Genomic DNA, 21,688 nt, shown 5'->3' with positions numbered 1-21,688 from the left:
TGAAGGCCTACCAGGTTTGTTCAAATGAATAACCTTGACTTCCTTTACATCTTTATTTCAACCATTTTGGACGTGTTTAGGACTTTTTAAAATTTTTTGTGAAAGTTTTCATGTTATCGCTTGCTTTTTTTTGACAATGGGTTCATTTGTACTAAATACTTTAAAATAGGGTATATAAAAAACACTATCACTGAAGGTCAGAAAGGTTTGATATGCATTCATTAGCATCTCTTAATCAGGTTACCTATTATTGATAAGATTTGGCTTTTTTTTTTACAATATTTATTGCCTTTACACTGTCTTTGTATATGTGAAAAAAAATTAATACATTGTTGGACTTCTTTGATGATATCATTTTGTTTTTTTATGCAAGTAGAGATCAAATAGATCCCTGTTCCAATATTGGTTGTGACATCAAAGTCTATTCCAATTCCTACTTACATTTGTACCTGAAGAACATAAATTGATTATATAATAGCACAATATGTACTTATGTATATTATATTGTTAAAGTATGCTCAACTGGTCCCTAAAACTGGAGTTGGTATCGATTTAGGATTGATCGCTTTGAAATAATAAATGTTTGATGTTTGAATTGTACCATGGTTTCTACTGTACAGTTGGAGTAATCACATAATCACTGTTTGCATTAATAGTAAGATATTGAAGCCATTTCTAATAAATATTAGATTCAGATTGTGTCATCATGCAGACTTGCACAGTTAAGACCATGCAGTAGGGATAAATTTCAGTTGATTTTATGAAAGCAGTGTATTTTAAGATCACCTGGTGAGAAGGACTGAGGTGAACTTATGCCATACTGTGCCGTCTGGCATCCATTATTGTTAGTCCAACCTTCCATCTGCCTGTGACCATCAACAATTTAAGTAAAACAACTTCTTTTTAATAACTGAATGGAATTTAACTAATTTGACTGGGAGCATATCTGTAAGTGGCGGGGATTCAAAAAGCTACAAATGGTGGGGCTGACCATCCCATGGGCTGAGGGGTGGGGCCAAAAGTGATCAATTTGGCTAAAATTGCTATACTGTAAATGACTTATTTTCTGGAAATAAACAGTGCATACTGCATATATATGACTGTTAGCATCTTAAGGTGGTGGGGATTCAAAACGCTACAAATTGTGGGATGACCCCAGTAAGACACCCCAGCTGGTCACCTCACATATTTAGGCCAAATAAAGAAGATTGTTTCTACTAACCAAAAAAAAAATAAAAATAGAATTGATAAGTAGGATTTTTTACCAATTTAACCTAGCAAAAAAATAAACACAGAAAGATAGCACTATGTAAAGTAATATTTGTTAAAACTTTCTTAACAATACACAAATAATGAATGGAAAACCATCATGCATACATGAATTGAAATGTCAAACTTCTGGTAGCCATTTACTGTACACTGGCATCATTGCAAACACTTTCAATGTTACTGTGAGGACATTCTGTATACATGCATAAATCCAGGCACATATATATGTAGAGTTCTTTGAAATTATAGGTGCCTTTAGTTCCTCCTTGTTCCTTGGATGAATGTGAAAAAACAGGTCCGAAATGGTTATATCATTTGTAACATTAACTAATTATCTGACAGGTATGCCTCTGTTTGTTGGCATTGCCCTATGTCCTAATTCTCATTCCATCATCATCTGAGCTTTTGTATAATGTGAGTCTGATTTAACCTAACAGATTGCTGGGATAAAAATAATACTCAACCTAACAGATTCAAGTTTGTATTTATTGGTGAAAAAGAAATATGGAAAACTGCATGGTCCTTTAATCAATCAATCACTTTCCCCTGATTATATATAATTAGTAAGTTGCCAGAAAGACCTGACAATTATGATACCCCCCCCCCCCTCCCCTTTTTTGAAGAATTTTAACAAATGTTTTGAATAGAATATGTTAAGTACACATAAATCTATTAACCAGTTTATAAGCCATGAATAATTTTTTTTTTATTATTGTATTTATCATAAAGTGATCAGTTCAATTCTAAACTCATTTAGATATATACCCCATCTATACAGTTTATTTACTGCGGTCACAGTTGAAATAATGTTTTTTAAATTCATCTGCTTTTTATCAGTTCAGACATAACCCCTATAAAAGTATATATATTTATATATACACATATGTTCATAAGCGTACACTCCTTTTAAAGAACAATGTTTTCTTTGTTATGTTTATTAAATCATCAAATACAACGTTAAGGTTTTGCTGTAGTGGAACACATGCAGTTTCAGATGTACTATGTTCGAATATGTATTCTGAGTATGTAGTATATGATTGGATGGTATACTGTATATCAGTTATCTACTCCAGTACAATGTTGTTAAATCAACCTATCATTTCAATAAAGTTCTGGGTTTTCTATTTTGTAATGCCACCCCTCTCTCACAAAAAGGCTTTGACTCAAAAATTATTTATTGATTATTGTGATGCCTAGCCGTCAAGCCCTGTTAACATATTCAGAGAGCCAATCAATACCTGGGTAGTGGATGCTACATACCTGGGTTTAATGTACTAGTCAGGTGAAAGAAATCATGATGGCAACAACAGGGTAGGAATAATACCTGGATATTTATAGACGTCACCAGCTATCTAACTAGCATTGCGCAATTAGTACCAATAACGGGATTGAACTGCCACATTTTCAACTTTGGTATACACCTTTATATATATATAGTAAGTTCAGAACTACCCATTTCTCCATTGCTGGTTAAAGGAGAAACTCAGAGTTTGGTGGTATGCCTACCATAAAGAATGTACAAGTAGCAGCATATACTCCACCTCCTGGAGCTGAAATAGATGAAGAAAATGGGAATGTACCCTCGCGACCAGGTACTGGTGACAGCAAGGTGCAAGCTTTTTCTCGGCCTACAACAGCAGAAAAAGATGTGACGACAATTTCCCTACCAGAATCTGCTGAAAAAGATGTGAAAACACCTTCACGTCCTGTAAGTGCAGATAAAAATGGCAAAACTTCGTCACGTCCCACAACTGCAGAAAAGGATAACAAAGTACCTTCCCGTCCACCCAGTGCAGAAAAGAACAACAAAGTTCCATCACGGCCTGGATCTAAAGAGGCAAAATGGCCCCCAGTTCGGCAGGAATTGAGGTTGGAAGGTCTCAATAATGAGGAAGAGTTAGCCACTGGGTCAGAGGTTCCTAGCTGGGTGCCTGGGTCGTCTTTTTCGGAACGTTCAGGGTTCACTTGGACTGCACCACCTCAATGTTTCCAGTCTCATTCATTGCAGGATAATGGAAAGGAAAACTCTTTTGAAATATCCTTCAGCCCTCCGCCTGATGAACATATATATGAAAAAAAGAGGAATATTTGGACCCCACCTCCTGAACCTTCTTTCCCTGTGTATAAGGATGATAATCTTATCATTCCTGGCTCTCCATCAGGTCAGTAAAACTAGTGATTTTATGAAAATTTGTTTCATATACTTTAGATTTTAAATCCATTATCTGAAATTGGAATACTTAAAAGTTAGATCAATATTCTCAAAATTTTCGGAAGGAATATTGTACCATTCAATAATTATGCAATTGGAGAGTAGATCTGTATGCTGTGATTTGATGGCTGATCATTGTACATGTATGTGTGAACACATTTATGATAGAAACCTTTACAACTTGATAGAGTATAAACATGATAATTTTAATATTTGAAATGCCACTATAATATAAATTGATATATCTGTTGAAGGAGTTTCAGACTATATCAGATGTTCAAGATGACATGAATAATAATTATGTCTGTCTGTAACCTAAATTGCATTCACCGATGCAATTGAAATATGGACAGTGCAATCTGGATTCTGAGATGTCTTAAAAACAATTTTATATAGAGCCTTAGAGTTTTGTTCAGTTTCTAAAATTTAGTACATTTATGCTTTTATATAGATTTTACTTTTGTGCCAGAATGTAATATGGAAATTGTGGTGGATTTGTAATAATCATGATATGCCATTAAATAAAAGCCATTAAATTATTTCTTAACAAAATGCAATACCATAAAAGTCTGAGCGCTCTTATGCACAATCTATAATATTCAATATAATGGGAAGTTAACTGGCAGTTAATAAGGTGGGAATATCAAGAAAACAGCAGTGAATTAATGACATGTGCAGTGTTGCTATGGCATGGCAATATAAACATTGCTATAGTGGTAATACTGCTGACTGATGACAATATTCTAAAAATAAGACTGAGATCAGGTGCTTGATTCTGTCATATTTGCCAGTTAGTACTCTGTATACCTAATATGTATTAGCTCATGTTAACAAGCCCCCCACTATTTTAGGGAGGGAGCTATATGTGACTCCATTTATAAAATATACCCTTTACACACTTTAACGGAAATCATAAGAAATAGGCAAAATATTAGGTCTAATTGTTTCAAAGGTTCATGAAAAAAGCATGGACACCTAAGAAGCATTATGTTGAAGATGCTAATTTTGTTGTGGTGTGGTTTATGCCAACTTTCCATAATCTCTCCACTATTATTTCACTTTGCATACTAAATAAGATAACACATCACATATAAAACTTCCAGTGACAAATGCTGAGTTAATCCCATATTAACTTAAATAGAGGTATGCAGACCTGTCAAGTTCTCATGAACAAAATGCAGGTCATTACTCATAAAAATGCAGGTCATAGCACTCCAATGCAGGTCATTGCGCGTAACGGCATTTCACTTGAAATAAAAACAATAAAACTGAAAAAATTTATCAACATGTGTCATTTAATAAGCATTTCTATGCATACTTCATTCATTTACATGAATGTTTTACATTGTAAGTTGTTGTAGCTGTTTTTGCCATCTTCAAAACATTGGTGGAAGGTTGATAATCACAGCAATCACTGTCACAGTTTATTTTGGTAGAAAGCAGTGCACATAAAGTGTCATTGTTCATGTCACTCCTGAAATCTGTCGTGATCTTCCTTACCATTGAAAATGCTCTCTCACTATCAGCATTGCTGTTTGGAAGTGACAGCAGTGCAAAAGCTAGCTTAGATAGAACATTAAACCTGTCACTTTTGCAAAACACATCCTTCTGTTGGACATTTCACCCCAAAACTTGTCAAGATCATCTGTTATGGGTGGCAGATCTGAATCAGGTGACAGCATGTAGTCATCAAACTGATCCTGCAGCTGTTGAAGGTTTTCATCAGTTGACAAAGATGGGAATCTCTTAATAAGTCTTATTACTGAAATAAAAAGGACATTATATAGGTAATGAAATAATGTTTGTTTTCAATATTTTTTTAGTTAATTTTGTAAAATGGTCCGCGATTGCAAAAGGGAGGTTATGTTCTGCCACAAAGTAACTAAATAAAGTCTCTGCCAAAGTAACTTTATCCTGTACACGATCTTTACAAGGAGATAGGAATGCAGAAATCGATCTAGAATTGACTTTGATTCTTTCAAGTTTGGTGTGGTTGATTGACGTGGCATGACGTGTGACATCGTTTTTTGCTCCAAAACCGATCCCAAAATTTGTATTGCATAAATTACAAAAAGCATCATGTGGACCAACGGCACTCTTCCTGATCCATGAGAAATCCTTTTCCCATGCCTTCTGATAGTTACATACATATTTTTTTCTTTTACTAGGACTGCTCACGGCAGCCGGTCCCAATAAATTTCGCTTTCTGTTGGTAGACATTCGATCGGTTCCTACAGATGTCTAACTGCGGTGTGATACATTTAGCTATCGATTATGCCTATATCGTTCTTTTTAAATAGTGAACATCGTTCAGAAAACAAAAGAAAGTATTAACACTTACCTGTGCAAGCCTTCGTACACGCCATTTTTGTTGTTGTTGGATTATCTGTTCGGTGTCTCAAATTGTGTTCCTACGCATCAAAGAAAAAATCTGAGGTAGCTCGAACGAAAACGAGATCTTACTGAAATGCGGGAGATTCAAAACACCCGTCGGGAGCTATTTCTGTCTGCGGGTTATAGACCGATTTTCCGGAGTGACCCACAAAATGCGGGGCACTTGACAGGTCTGGGTATGTAATTAGGTCAGTTCAAAGTCACTGCATGGGACTTTTTTCTCCAGACGACCATATCTGCCATAAAATATCTGTACACATTGTTTGTATGTTTAAGGAGGTCATATATATAATATCATGTTAGAAAAAATCGCTTAATCGGGTTGGAAAAGTTGTATGTTTCGGTAATTCGAATACAACAATCGGACCAAAAAAATGTATACGTAATATATAGATATACCTCTTTGATGGTAATCATGAATGGACTTGGCCATTTTTTCAGTGTGAATTGATCGCTAAAGATAGTAATACTCCACTGTATAGCCTTATAGCCAATATTGGCAAGTTCAAAAAGCATTCAATTTTGGCAAATGTAATATATTCTGTTAGTCTTGCTATACAGTTAATTTCATACATCCAGTATTGCATTGCAAATGAGGTAGATAATCATAGACTTCATATTGACTTCCTTATCTTTTTATCTGATACTATCTCAACCTGAAGGCCAAAGAATATTTTCCTGAAGTTTGATTTTAGGGGACTTTGATATCTAAAAAGAGCAATCAACTCAATTGAAATTAGTTTGAGGTTGATGGTGCAATTGTTAAATAAATGACTCATGACTATTAAGGTTTTTATGCTTACAATAATAATGATGTACCTTTTGTATTTCCAGCACATTTAGTGATTCTGATCATCAAGTGTATATCCTAATTTAAACTTGCATGTTCTCAGAGGAAAGTAAATAACTATTTTTTTCTTTCAGAAAAATGAGATTTATGTCACTGTTTACAAAATTTTTGCAGTGACATGGTCATATGCCCTTTGAACTTTGTGGCCCACTCTAATCAATTTATACCCAAAAACGGATAACCTGCTAACAGCCTAGCTATCCTGTAATCAGGAATAACAACAAAATCAAATAAAACTTAAAACCTACTAACTAAACAGATTATATAAATTACTTATGTGTTACATAGATCCAAATATTCCACGGACTCTAATATCTTAAAACAACTTCGATCTTCTCGATAACCAAGAGGCCCTGCAGTCCTAGGACCTGATATTGGGCTCAATACAGCATGCTGGGGAGAAAGGCTACCAAGTTTGTTCAAATCTGTGGCCTTAACCTTCATTCAAGGTCACAGAGGTCAAATACCAAGTATGCTAAAATTGTTAAAAAAACTTCTTATCACTAACCAAGAGGCCCAGCGACCTGATATAGGGCCTGTTACATGCATGGGTGAAGGGATACCTGGTTTGTTAAATGAATGACTTTAAATCAACCTAGCTACATTCAAGGTAAAAGGGGTCAAAGCTAAAATAACAACTTCGAAAAAGTCAGAAGGCCCAGGAACCTGATGATGGGGCAATAGCATTCTGGATTGAATTGATGGGCCATAAAATTTGTTCAAATGAATGATTTTTACCTACATTCAAAGTCACAGATTAAATATGCTAAAATCTTTAAATGACTTCTCGATAACCAAGCTAGAGGCCCATGAACCTCATATTGTGCAAGTGATATGCTGGAATGAAGGGCTACACATATTTTAGATGAAATAAACCTAGCCTTCTCTTATTATGAATCGGGTGGTAATCAGTGCATAAATGACCAAGAATAGATATATATGTACAATTAATTGTAGAGGTATGAACACCATCGATACTTAGTGTCCTTTTTCACATGACTTCTGTGATAAAATGTGAAATGATGTGTTGACAATATATACATTATATTTTTTGTATGCATTGTTTAACATCCTAACTTAAGTTTTAACAATGAGCTGACCGTGCCAACTTAAAGTCTATTGTAAGATGATTTGTAAGATAAAACATGTATGCATATGAGGCATTGTGTTATGGAAATATTTATAAAAAAATTTTCTGATGACAATATTTAATTTTGATTAGAATATACAATATGCCTAACGCAGCTCAAAATATAAAAGATGAAAATGATATGGGGACAGGTCCTGTAATAACAACAGAAGACCATGACCTTAATTTTTTAAGCTCTGTCTGCTGAGAACAATTACATCAATGCTTTAATGTGAGTATGTGTACTTAATAGCTTTGTCCACTCGTTCAGTCAATATCATCAGTTTGTTGACTCATTAAATTTGATAGTGTTAACTGATTGTGATAGTTAGTGTAAATAAGATAAGACTAGTATTAATATAACCTATAAATCATTTCTCAAAACCCAAAAGATGGGGAAAAAAACATTATTAAGCAAAATGCCTGCAGAATTATTTGAATAGGTCTGCCCTATTTTATGTATAGGACCATTTTGAAGATCTCTTTATATGTATTTACAATTTTAATATTTCCATACTTTTTTATAGATCTTTATATATGATTAGGGTATCCTTGACAGCTTGAAAATAAACAAATGAATTTACATAAACCTGATTTATGGCAACGTCAATATAATTTAATGCACATCATGATCACTTGCTGGAGAACATTCATTAAAAACATTAGTATTTTGCCACCTACACAATAATACATATGTGTGCATTATATATTGATTATTTGGATAATTTCTTCATGATAATTAACTGTCTATCACACCTGTCCTTTTAAAACTGGTTGGCTGTATTGTGGTAATGATCAGGTGAGCTGATCATATGGAGCTAAAAGTTCTACATAAATTCAGGCTTTAATTTACCTGTATGCCTTGATGAATTAAACAGCTTCATTATGTATTTGAGAGTTCAGGATTGGCAGTTGGTTAATACTGAAGATTGTATAGACTGGGTAAGGTCATTGATTTAAACGGAATCTCAAAATGTGCGAATTCATGCAGCAATGATAAATGATCAGTCATATAAGGTTTTAATATTGAAAGACCTTTTAAGGTCATCTTACCCGAAAGGGTCAGAATGACTTCTAGACTTGCATGTCCATCATCATCCACCGTGTGCCGTGCGCCATCCATTAACATTTCTCATTTCAAACTTCTTCTCAAATTCCAATAGTGGGATTCAGCTGTACGTAACTTACCTCAAATAATCCTGAGATGGTCCTGTGACCAAGTGTTATTTTTCAGCTAGTTCAGTTCGGAACCAGGATGGCCTCCATGGCAGACATCTTGAAAAACACATTTTAAACTTCTTCAGGCTCCAGTTCCACTAGTGCCATTGAGCAGAAAAATCGTTTTCCTTAGCATCACAGATATTTCAAAATTCCTCTTAAGTTCCACCAGTAGAATTCAGCTCTAACTTACCTTAAATGATCCTGAAATAACCTTACCAAGTACTGCTATTTTTTAGGTTGTTACAAAATCCAAGATGGCCACCATGGCCAACAGTACCACTATACTTGCTACTGAGTATGTATACTAACAATAGTACAAAGGATTTTAGAGTCAGATGACTGTTAAGGCCCTTGGCCTCTTGTTTACATGTTTTAGACATTATTAGTTAATATTAACTAACATTTGTGAGACGAGCTATGGTGTTTATCAAAACTTTTCTGAGAATTTTAACACTATTCTTATTCAATTCTTAAATTGATATGAACCATGAAAGCTATTGCATACTTCCTTTCTATCGCCCATTGTGTGCATAGAAAAAAAATGTTTGCCTGCATGACACAATCACACATTTACTACATCATGCGTACATTGTGTAATTTTGTGCAATCCCACAACTGTAATTGATGAATATACTCAATATAGTTTGAAAGATGAAATCCATACCAGATTATTAAGTATGATCAATATCACAAAATATTGCCAATAGAGCATTAATCAATGCAAAGCATGCATGTTTAAAGGTGGATCCATGGCGAATCATAAGGTATAACATATTCAACAACTGCCGGAGTTCATCCATGAATTGTCAATAATTCTGATGATCAAATGACAATTCAGTAAGTTTTATTATGAAACAATGCATCATTATTAATATGATTTACAAGTACTAACTTTGTAGTCATGCATACCTAGAAATACATGTATCCAAAATATCCAATTTACATAATCTCTTTTGATATTTTCAGGATCTACATTTTCTCGACGAAAACCCTGCATTGCATTGGCTGTAGCATTGGCTGTATTGGTTGTTCTTATTCTGATTGGTGTTGGAGTCTATTTTGGAAGTAAGTTTATATATTTAAAGCTGACATGTCACTTTTGCATTACATATGTGATGTATATTATGATTAATTCAAAATGGACAGGTCTTCTTTTTGAAATATTTACAGTATGTTATGGTAGTTTACATCTATCCAATGACTTTTTCACAGCTGCCTACGTATATGTGTTGATTATATATTCAATGTTCTTAACTTCACCATTGACTGTTAAAGAAGGTAAAAACCTATACCTAAACCCCCCCCCCCCCCCCTTTCCGACCTCCACCTCGGATCCTCCAGACATATTTCCATAATGTAGTCCACCTGATTCTTTAATGATGGCTGATTATCCTATTGATTTATTGTGTTTCATATTATAATGCACAATGGACAGTTTTATTTATCAAAAATATTATCAAAAAAGGTATATATATTTAACTTAAACTGTAACATTTCCCTTTTTCATCCATTGAGTTGACAATATGGATGTAAGTTCTTTGTTTATTTTTAATTATGATTAAATAAACATGACAAATATACAGCCAATGGGGTTCATCGGGGAGTTATCCCTCTTGACGTCACTAGGGGGCGCCCGTGTTTTAGTTGGTATAACGTAAACGTAAACAATATGGCGTATGACGGCTGGAAAGTTGAGCGGCTGAAGTTGGAATTAGCGAAGCGTGGTGCAGTATTGCGGGGGAGGAAAGCAGATTTGATTGAAAGGTAAACTTTGATATTTTGTGTATATGAATATCTTTCATCATGGTAGGTTTACTCATAAAAAGTGGAATAGGAAGTCAAATGCGAAGAACGAGCTGTCAACATGACAGTGAAACAACTTGACATGTGATGTCGAGACCCGATCACAATAAAATCGTTAGATGGTTCTCATAACACGAATAAATACAGTCTATCCACTTTTAGGTTAATTGACGTCGAAATGATTGTATGTATACCTATAAATTAATAATGGGCAAATAATTTTGTGCGGCGATAAGAATAATGCGTAGGCCTGTGAGATCCTATCGGGGCACCGATCGCGAGTAGGCACCAAGTATAACTACTTGTTGACAAATTACAATTGTATATTGCACCGAGTTGTCTATTGCAAATTATACTTAGAATATGTTATCTGGAAAACTATGCTGTCATATGAAATGTAATAATTGTAAGTTTCAAGTGTATTGTTGCATATTATTTTCAGGTTAGAGGCATACGACAGGAACCACAACTTCAGGGACAATGTTGCGTTTTTACCAAGACCTCCTGCGTTGCCTAATTGGCCAGTAGGGATATTCGGGTTTCGGCAGTTGACACTTGACCACAAAAATCAATTGCCAACTCTTGGAATGGCACAGGTAGAAGGTATATTGCACATTTTATTTAATTATATTAAACATTGCTCGTCATATTTTTTACATACATTGGTGTGTGATTTACATTGAGAAGCCTGCATATTCAGTGTATATAAAAATATTTATCCTTTGAATACATTCTGTATGATTATAACATTGATACAGTATTGAGTAACACAGTGATTCAGTAACAAACACATGGCTTAATCTTTACAGGACATAATATGTAAACATATGTAAAACTGTTGCAACAATTGAATTAAATTGGATGAAACTAACATTTTATTTATCATCATCACTGAGTTTTAATCATCATTTACATTTTAATATAATTTTGTTTGTATATAATCCTAACCTATGAATTATATAAACTTTTTTGTAGGTTATTTTCTGTATAGAATGGCAGCAGACAACCAATGCCAGTCAGACATTCAGGCTATTTCCAAAGGGAGCTTGCTAATGGAATCAGGAAGGGTTGAGGCATGCAGCTTCAAAGCAAATGGACATGATGTGTTTCTGACCGGAACAGTTGCAGCGGCAATGAAGAAAAAAGTAAGCTTACACAATTGCAATACACCAGAAAAAAAATCACATGATTTTAGCTCTTGAAACAATGCTTCATGACCTAAGATTTGCAACACTGTAATTTCGTTCAATGTGGTATGGTTTTTACAGATTTCTTACAACTACAAGATTAGACTTGGGGCAAATGGTGAAATAATAAATACTGATTGTGAATGTCCAGCTGGCAAAGGTCCGTGTGGGACATGCAAGCATATCGCAGCTATTCTCCTTGTGCTTATCAAGTTTATTGAAACTGGTAGGCTTGCTATTCGGGGAAGTTGTACAGACCATCTACAAACTTTTCACAAACCGAAGAAGAATTATCAAGGCAATAACAAAAGAAGTGTTCGTTCAATTTGCTTGTGTTTTTTAACCAATCAATGAACCAGTGGCAGATAGTCATTTCTGAAATATGGCTCCATTTTATATTGCTGAATGTCCATTTACAAAGTTGAAGCTTTCAAAGAAACTCATAGTTTTATAAATCTGCCTTTGGTTAATTGAAAATGTTCAGTTCCTTTTCAGAACGTTATACTGATATGGTAACATGTTACTAAAGTCAATGGCCACACCCACAAAACTTTTTGTTGTTGTTGTTAGTAAATTGTTTCTGTTTTTCATTATTATGCTGTTTTTTTCATGGATCCAAAACATACTGTCATAAGAAATGATATATAGTGATAAGTTAATGATTTACATCATAATAACCATGTAATAAGCATTTACTTAAAAATAAAGTAAACCATATCAGCTACTTTTGATAACTTTTTTATTTTAGTTTAGTATATTCATTTCAGTATGATGGCTATAATTAACAGAATATACAACCTCAATTTAGGGGAATTTTACATATCTCTGAACGAATATATAATACATAAGTTCACTACATTACAACAGACCATGTAGGTCAATATAACACAACTCTCAACTCACTATTTATATATCTTTTTTTTTTTAAACATTTGTATAATTATTCGCTGTATGTTACTGTATTCAATATTGAACTTCACCAATGAAAACTTAAAAGTAACTAACATTAATCAGTTTTGGCTGTCACAGGTTCACCAGTAAAGGCTGAAGATATTGAATCCAACTTCGACATTAACATGGATGATCCAAGACCTGAGAGGTTCAGAGGCAATAATGGATACAACTCATTTGTAAGGAGCCAAGTGATCAACTATTGTGCAGTATCATCCAAGGACCTTGCATTTAGGTAAAATGATAAACACTTAATCATAGAAGTGCATTATTGTAATTAGATCTATTAACATTGGTAAAAATATTACATCTTTAATTCATTTTAGCAGCCATAAATTACCACTATTATAAGTTATCTAGTATCATTATACAATGATGTCAAAAGTTCTACAAAACTTTATCCATTCTATATCCAGACTAATACTTGATAGCAAAATTATAGACAATGCAACACCTTGTACTATGAAATTACTAAATAATATATAGTTGGAAATGAATGCATACATACAATAACATTCAGTAATTTTGAAACAGATATCTTATGCCGAAGGCAAATATACAAGTGGCAGCAAGAGACCATGACTACACTACACTACCAATGACAGAACATTGGGTTGATACCGGAACTAAGGTATGGTTATCAAAAATCAAAGAAATATGTTATATAATGTTTGATTTCCTAATGAGACATACATGATTGTCAAAGACTTATACTTAAAACCATTTTCTGCCACTTCCCTTCCAAAATATAAATACTGATAACGTGATGAGGGATATTGCAGAAACTGTACTTTTAAAGAAAATAATTTCAGTGAATGGGATCATAAAAGTAATACAGAGAGAGTGATTATACCAATGGGTTATTCACAAAGTTTATTATTAGTGAAGTTGTCGAATTCTTCAAAAGAAAAGAAATTGGGTTCAGTATGAGGTTCAAGTAACTCAGATAACCAATGTTTGGTACATTAATTAAATCCTAACAATAAAAATATGTTTCTGTTTTCTATAGGTGTCATCTATGGAAGAAGTCCTGGAGATTGAAGAAACTACAAAGAAGCAAAGTGTGTGCAAGAAATGGCACCAGGAGAGAAGATGGCGTTTGACATCCTCCAGATTTGGCGAGATTTGTAAGGCAACAGACCGTAGAAATAAGGAAAAACTGTGCCAGTCTATCTTCAGGCCTGCCAGACTCACTTCACCAGCCATCATCCATGGACAAACTTTTGAGAGGGCTGCTATTAAAAAATTTGAAGAAATTAATGGTATAACAGTCAACTTGTGTGGTTTGAGAGTGGACATTGATAACAACTTCCTTGCTGCCTCACCAGATGGCATAACAAGTCAGGGTGACATTGTAGAGATCAAGTGTCCATATAAAGGTAGAAATAATGCAATTTCTGTAAATAGCAACTTTCCTTTTTTAGGAAAAGATGAAAATGGAGACATGCATCTTAAGCAAAATCACAATTATTTTTTATCAAATTCAAGGGCAACTCAACATTTGTAAGAAACAGAGGTGCTTTTTTGTAGTCTATACTTTTAAAGATATTTTTGTAGAGGAAATTTATGTTGACAATTCTTTTTGGTCAGGTAGTATGCTGCCAAAATTAGAGTTATTTTACCAGAAATACTACAGAAAATTCGTTGCAGGGAAAATGTAGTTTTGCAATCTTTGAGTTATATATGCCATAATTCACATAATGGCAAACCCAGAAGTATTTTTATGTTACAAATACCCTGTACAATGTTGTTTTAAAGTCATTACAGATGCTTTACAAGAATCATTTTTCAAATACTTTTTTCTTGGAATGGCTAGTCTGTTATATTCCTGGAACAAGAAAGATGATGAAAGATTAAGATTTTGAAAGTCAACTTATTTAACTTACTATGGATTGTCTGAAGTTCTGAATAACAAAACATATATACAATATTCTAGATCCAAGAGCAACCTTTGAATGTGAAAGATTTGAATTCAATATTTTAAAGGTTTTAGCTAAGCCAATCACACGTTCAACATGAATTCTTTTGGAAGCAATGCGCCGATCTCTTACTACATCTTCTGCATCTAACTGACTTTTGCCCTTCAGCATAGTTGGTGTGTTTACTTTAACATCACGTGATGCAAACAGATCTTGCACCATGATTCCTCTGTCTGCCATGATACTATCACCTGAATCAAACATTGAACGATCATGTAAAAGACGAGAGCGCTCAATAATCTGACGGTCACTTGCAGAGCCTCCATAGGCATCAGATATGTAGGAAATAGCACCTTTTGGTGTGCACCCAACCATAGTCTTAAGAGTGTTTTTGTTTTTGTATGAGGAGAATGTAGCGCTCTGGGCATTGACATTGCGTGGCTTATGAATCGGAATTTCAGTTGCATCCAAAATAACTCTTGTATTGCTAAATTGGGAAAAGTTCTCTGGCATGTGTTCATCCACAATATCTCGTGAGGGCCAAATATCAAGTTCTTTCAATTGAAAATATAGAAAGTTTATCCAAACATTTAGCAGAGTTGAAACAGTGGTTTCACTGATGAAAGAGATGACCAAGTTCAATGTTTTCTGTTGCTCTGCGTAACTTCATAAGTGTTAAAAATAACTGATTTTCTGGTGACAAGACAGAGGATTTGAACTGCAAATCATGTGCAGCTGGACCAAGTATATTAAAAAACAGCATGAAATGGTCGTAGTCATCGAAACCTGTATAGTATTTGAGCATCTTGGGACAGCTGCGATAATTTTCGATGGAATATCCTTGTCTTCCCCCTTGAATCTCGCACTGAACAGACATATCACTGAATGATTGACATTGATCATTTTCAACATGTTGAGTATTTATCATTATCTCAGGTTCACTTTCTATGATAACACTGTCTCCTACACTAGGGGTGGGCACTACATCACTAGGAGTTACTATGTCTTCTTGTCTCTTTTGACGTTCACTACGTGCTTTAGCAGAAGGACTGGCAGTATTTCTAGATGAGAATAAGAATACTGAAGGGACAGCATTAGGTTTTAATCTTTTGCGTTCTCCTGAAATAAAACACCAAGTAAGGATAAGGTCTTTGATGAGAAAAAAACACTCGCAGTATTTTACTTTTGGGTGTTGCTAGATGTAAATTACACTTTGACCATAATTATATTGAACCCTTCAGATTTCATAAATGGTGAAATATCTATCTGGTGTATACCAGGTAAATGCATTATATTGTTCCTAATGTTCAGTTTGATATATTTCTGTTATTGCTATCCCATGAAGTGATAATATTGTGTTAACTACATGTTCATGATGTTGTATCTTTTGTAATGTCTATATACATGTACATAAAATATAGATCAGTTAAACTGAATTATATTAACATGATCTGGTCATTTATTGGTGTCTTTATACATGTATAGCAATATAATAAAATGATATTAGGTTGGAAATGGAGTAAGTGTATTTTTTTCATTAACAGATTGGAAAACGCTTATGTGAATTAATGTTATGAGTGAAATGTTGTCATTATAACAGAAAAAACGGTGAGTTTCGTTTTCTAACATCTATTTCAGCTAAAACAAAATACATGTAGGTGTGTGATCACACTGCTGTATCCAGATAAGAAACTTCACGCAATTATGATTATGTATATAATAATTAACTGAACCGGAAGCGGGTAACATTTCGTGACAAGTCCCAACTTACAAGACAAAGGTAGGTTATATTACATGTATGCTGACACACGACATTTCATTCGGCATAATCATAACAAGTCAATCTTATCAATGAACGTTTTAATGTTCCTTTATAAAAGTTCGTCTTTCCTCTGAAGAAGGCCGTATACAGCGATAATATCGATATATCCTTACCGAGTAGAGTCTGTTGAACGTAGTCAGAGTCCAAGAAGTGTTCCGAACAGACCTTGGAATGTTTGCCTGGTTCCCATAAACCTTTAGTCTTTTCGTCGACACGACGAATAGCAACTCGCCATAACTTTTTAAGGTTTGGATCAGAAGGGAATGTATGTCCGCTTCCATCAGATTTACAACCGGGAACGCAACAATAATATGGCATATTTTACAAACGCTACGTAAAAGTTACACCAGCTTGACCTTTGTAAAAGTGTATTGGAACTCTTCAGTCTTTCGAGAACATACCAACTAGAGCACAAACGCCATCTGGCGGCAAAAAATGCAGCCGATGAACCCCATTACTGTACATGTAATCGATAAATATCAAATCATCTCTATCTAACAAGGTTTAAAAGATTCATCTGTAATACAGACATATTAATCTGAATTAGTCTGATTCACATAAAAAAATCTTTATCTTATGTGTACACAAATGTGCTACATTATTGTGCTGTACCTGTTCATAAATAATAACATTGAATTATAGATATGAATAATCTATATATGGAATTCATTAATTGACATAGCTGTATCATAAATATCAAAAGTATATCATATAATATCTGAGAAAAAATAGTAATTATAGCAATTACAAATTCAACATGACTATTGTACAGTTTGGATGCAGGTATAATCTGTATACCAGTGTCTATTAATACAGACTGGGACCTGACTCAACTATAGACTGGCATGCTATATATATACAATATGTAACAATGCATGCGTCATGATGACCAGATGTAATAAGTTACCATGACAGCTGTACAGGTACCCATATTATATATATACATAATAAAATAAAAAGCCAAACACAGATCTGCTGTCTCCCTAGTACTTTCCCGGCTACATTCTGCCGCTCTTCAGGGGATTATATAATATATATATGTATGGTCAGATACAGTAGCTGACTTATATTTACTGCCAACCTAACACATTAATTTATATCACTGGTTATGTCTTTAGCAATATACATAAATAATTAAGGCACAGTAAGATTAATACAAATGCATAGAAAATGTACACTGCACAGTCTAAATATTGCACAGCTGAGTGAATTCAATAATTTATTCCAAGCATTTTCAATGCTAGCTGGTGAATTCCATGTTACTTTAATATGTAAATGTGATTGAAACTAAGCTATAGTTTGATTCAAAATCATTAATTCTTCCTGCACATGAGATAATTAATACTCAAGTGGAAAAACACTCGATACTGGTATAATGTTGAAAGGGTACCATAATTAGGTGCATTTACATGTAAATGTAGTGTGTTGATATTAATTTAAAGGACCATTATATAACTCCAAGCTACACTTCTACAATATAATAGATTAATCCCAATATAAAATCTGAAATCACCAATACTGGTGGACAAATCAGATGTATATATATATATATATATATATATATAATAATAACTGATCGCAGGTTGTGATCCAAGGGGGACAATCCAAGATAGTTATTAAACTAAGTATCACCCATTGGTCATGAGGAGCACTGGACCAATTTGGTTTAAAATATTACATGATATAATGGTAAGAACTAAACACACATATGTCTGTTAGTGGAGATGTAGGGAGTCACCCCTACCAGTCTGCAAACTGATTTAAATCAAAACAATATTCAAAACACTGTAAGGTTATGATTATAACATGTATTCTCAAAAAACTTGTACTAGCTGTTAATTACTGTTACACGAATACCTTGTCATTGCCACTTGCATCCTGTATGGGTAATATCCAGTTTCCATAGCGAACTGGAGGATAAGGGGCATGGTTTGTCCACCTCACTTTCCGAAAACAAAGGACCATATAATATCACTGACAAGTTTCAGTTCTGGCAAGCTACAATGTAGATCATCATTAATTATAGGCATGCAACCGCATTCCCATTATTGTTTTTTGTTTTGGCAGAAGGAGGATCCCCTTGGCCTTTAGTTGTGCATGTTTCATTTTTAGACTTATGCCATGGGAAAACAAGATGGCCTACAAGTGCTTGTTGTAGAAAAAAAATGTTTCAAAAAAGTGGGAGGTCTTGGGCTAATTAAATCACTATTTGTCTGGCATCATTCCTTCCTTCTGTCTGTCCGTCTGTCCATCTGTATGTCTGCCAAAAACAGTTCTCATTATTGCTATTTCTCAGAAAGTTTTTTTCTCAAATTTCATTTGTAGGTTCCCCTTGATCCCTAGTTGTGTATGTTTTATTTTGTGACTGATGGGGAAAACAGGATGGCCGACAAGTGGTCATTTTGTGTTTTTGTACATACAGTTGAAGATAAGTTCTTCATGGCTGTATATAGCTCATATTTTGCCTGAAGGTTTCCTGTGGTCCCTAGTTGTGCATGTTTCAATTTTAGTTAAACGAAAACAAAATGGCCTAAAGGTGGCTGTTCTTATAATTGTGACTGTTATTCGACGATTATGATTATTATCACTTATTTAATTTCCAAGTAATTTCTTCATGGAACTTTCTCTGATTTCACATGACGGTTCCCTGTGATCCCTTGTTGCGCGTGTTCCATTTTAAAACTAAACGAAAATGAAAAAGAGAAATGATCGATGTTTTTTAAATGATACAAAAGCCAATCTCTAGCTTCATATCTGAATTTTTATTCTACAGCAGTGTCTGGTGATGGAAGTAGCTCAGATACATCAACTTCTGCATCTGTAGGTAAGTTAAATGTAGATTGATATTGATATTAGATATTTTCACTACGTGATACTGTATTACTTTTTTCATATGCCTGTCTTTCATGGTACAGTATAATGGTATGGCATTGTCTGTCTGTTATTCGACGATTATGATTATTATCGCTTATTGTCTGTATGTCTGTCTGTCTGTCTGTCTGTCCGCCAATCTGCTGAAATCTTTGTTTGTCCAGGGAATTCCTACTCCCGGTACATTTATTAATCAAATTCTTTGAACATTGGTATGCAATATAATCATGATGAAGTTGTGTTCCCAGATTTTACTAATTTTGCAAAAGCTATTTCCCTTTGTTTATTTCAGTATTTGATTTTTGTCAGGATACAGGTATCGCCTACATTTTTTGACTGATTTCTTTGAAACATTATAAGTACGAAATGTTATGCTGTTTTGCTCTGAGAGGCATTTTGATTCAATTACTGTGTATTTTTGTATTGCCAATGACAGATTTCGGAAAGGTGGTACCTAGGAATTGAATAACGACGGCAGTCTAAAAAATGTTAAGGTTTTATATAGCTTTGTTTCTGACAAAGCAAGGCCAACAGAACCTTAATCATAGATTAAGCATGGGAAGTAGCCTACTATACTCTAAACCTTTTTGGGTAAAAATCTCAAATTTCTGGACTTTGGAAAAAATAAATCGACATTACAAATATTTTAATGCGTAAAACTTTTGCATATTAGGCTGTTTCTGACAAACTATAAAAACTAGAGCAACCAAGCTTTGGTTAAAGGTGAATCATAGGATGTTTTGTTGAATGCATTAATTATTATTCTTTACTAGCCTAATTTCTACAATGTTTGTATTTTTTGGGTAAAAACCTAAAACTTCTGGACTTCAATGTTAAGGTTAAGAGTTTGAAGTCTGCATGTTTCTGACAAAGTATAATAACTATAGACCAACCAAACCTCATGATCATAAGTCTACTGCATTAAAAGAAATTCATGGATTTATGCAGTTTTTGGGATAAAAACTTCAAATTTCTGCAATTAGAACAAAATTAATGTTAGGATTGTGATTATTATTAGGATTATAATATATATATGTTTAAGTCGATCTGTCTCTGATTATGTATGAGACCACCCAAACCTTAGTCATTCATGCATCATGGTAGTAGAGCCTCTTTGCTGCATTAAAACATTTGCTTTTATTTTGTAATTGTCTGCAGTTTTCAACAGATTTAGTGTTTTTGGTGTATAAACCTAAAATATCAGTAATTACAATGTACATGTATTACCTAATAAGTATCTGGTTATTTAGCACTATAAGATATGACCTTCAATTTCATTAGTCTCTTCAAAAATATCCTTGATGCTTATGCTATTGACAAAGTCGTATACCAGGTAATTATGTGTAATTCTTGTTGTGTATTTCAGTGTTTGATTTTTGCCCCGAGATCCATTTTTCTAATGATTTCTTTGAAACTTGGTAGGCTTTTAAATAATAATATCAAGTTATGCTTAAAGAGTTGGAAACTACCTGTATACTAGTATTCCTCAAAATGTTAGAAACTTTAAATAATATTGACTTTGTAGTGAGAGGTAATGAGCATGCCACCTGTAACCACTCATACGTTGATGCAGATTATATTGTACTGCCTGGTGGTACTTTCATTTAATTGTGATTCCTGTAAATAACATATCCCTATATTGTATTTATTCTTTACTTAAGGAATTGCTCAAAATAAACAGAACAAAAATTGTTACAAACTGCATCATTTGAATATTCAGATTCAGTAATTAAATCTTTTGTGTCATATTTACTTTGTATGATTTCAGAGTTCAATGCTCAAATAAGAATGCTTGGTGAGACATGGACATCAGATCTTGCAGATTCGAGTAGCTCAGCATATGCCAACCTGGAGAGCCAAGTCATTTCTGATGTATGATAGAAATCACACAATTTTGTTTTAGAAGTTTGATGATCGAGTGTCGTTAATTTGATTATACCATTCATGCTTGCTGGCAAATTACTTTTCTTGAAATTAATCAATAGGCTCAGACTGGCCTGTCTTGATATTGGGACAATATACATAACAATAAATGAAGTGTTTGTTTTGTGTTAAGGAAT

General features: G+C 33.9%; 3 protein-coding genes across 3 annotated transcripts in view; all 3 read left to right on the top strand.

Moving 5' to 3' along the window:
• Positions 1 to 10,452, top strand: part of LOC117338966 — a 47,881-nt gene extending 37,429 nt beyond the window's left edge. The window contains exons 3-4 of the mRNA XM_033900331.1: positions 10,042 to 10,140; positions 10,436 to 10,452. Of these exons, the coding sequence (XP_033756222.1) occupies positions 10,042 to 10,140; positions 10,436 to 10,452 (116 nt within the window). The remainder of the gene's footprint in view (positions 1 to 10,041; positions 10,141 to 10,435) is intronic.
• A 213-nt stretch (positions 10,453 to 10,665) lies between these two features.
• Positions 10,666 to 14,483, top strand: LOC117339600. The gene is made up of 6 exons (XM_033901291.1): positions 10,666 to 10,839; positions 11,321 to 11,481; positions 11,854 to 12,023; positions 13,095 to 13,251; positions 13,551 to 13,647; positions 14,026 to 14,483. The coding sequence occupies exons 1-4, from the start codon at positions 10,745 to 10,747 to the stop codon at positions 13,104 to 13,106; spliced, it is 438 nt and encodes a 145-aa protein (XP_033757182.1). The 5' UTR covers positions 10,666 to 10,744; the 3' UTR covers positions 13,107 to 13,251; positions 13,551 to 13,647; positions 14,026 to 14,483.
• LOC117338965 lies at positions 13,142 to 14,677 on the top strand. Its single transcript, XM_033900330.1, has 4 exons — positions 13,142 to 13,251; positions 13,551 to 13,647; positions 14,026 to 14,395; positions 14,607 to 14,677. The coding sequence occupies exons 1-4, from the start codon at positions 13,142 to 13,144 to the stop codon at positions 14,675 to 14,677; spliced, it is 648 nt and encodes a 215-aa protein (XP_033756221.1).
• The last annotated feature ends 7,011 nt before the right edge of the window (positions 14,678 to 21,688 follow it).

This window comes from Pecten maximus, chromosome 12 (assembly GCF_902652985.1).
Source record: "Pecten maximus chromosome 12, xPecMax1.1, whole genome shotgun sequence".
In the NCBI taxonomy this organism is placed as follows: Eukaryota; Metazoa; Mollusca; class Bivalvia; order Pectinida; family Pectinidae; genus Pecten; species Pecten maximus.
The sequence above is the reverse complement of the archived record's forward strand: the minus strand, read 5'-3'. Positions and strand labels throughout refer to the sequence as shown.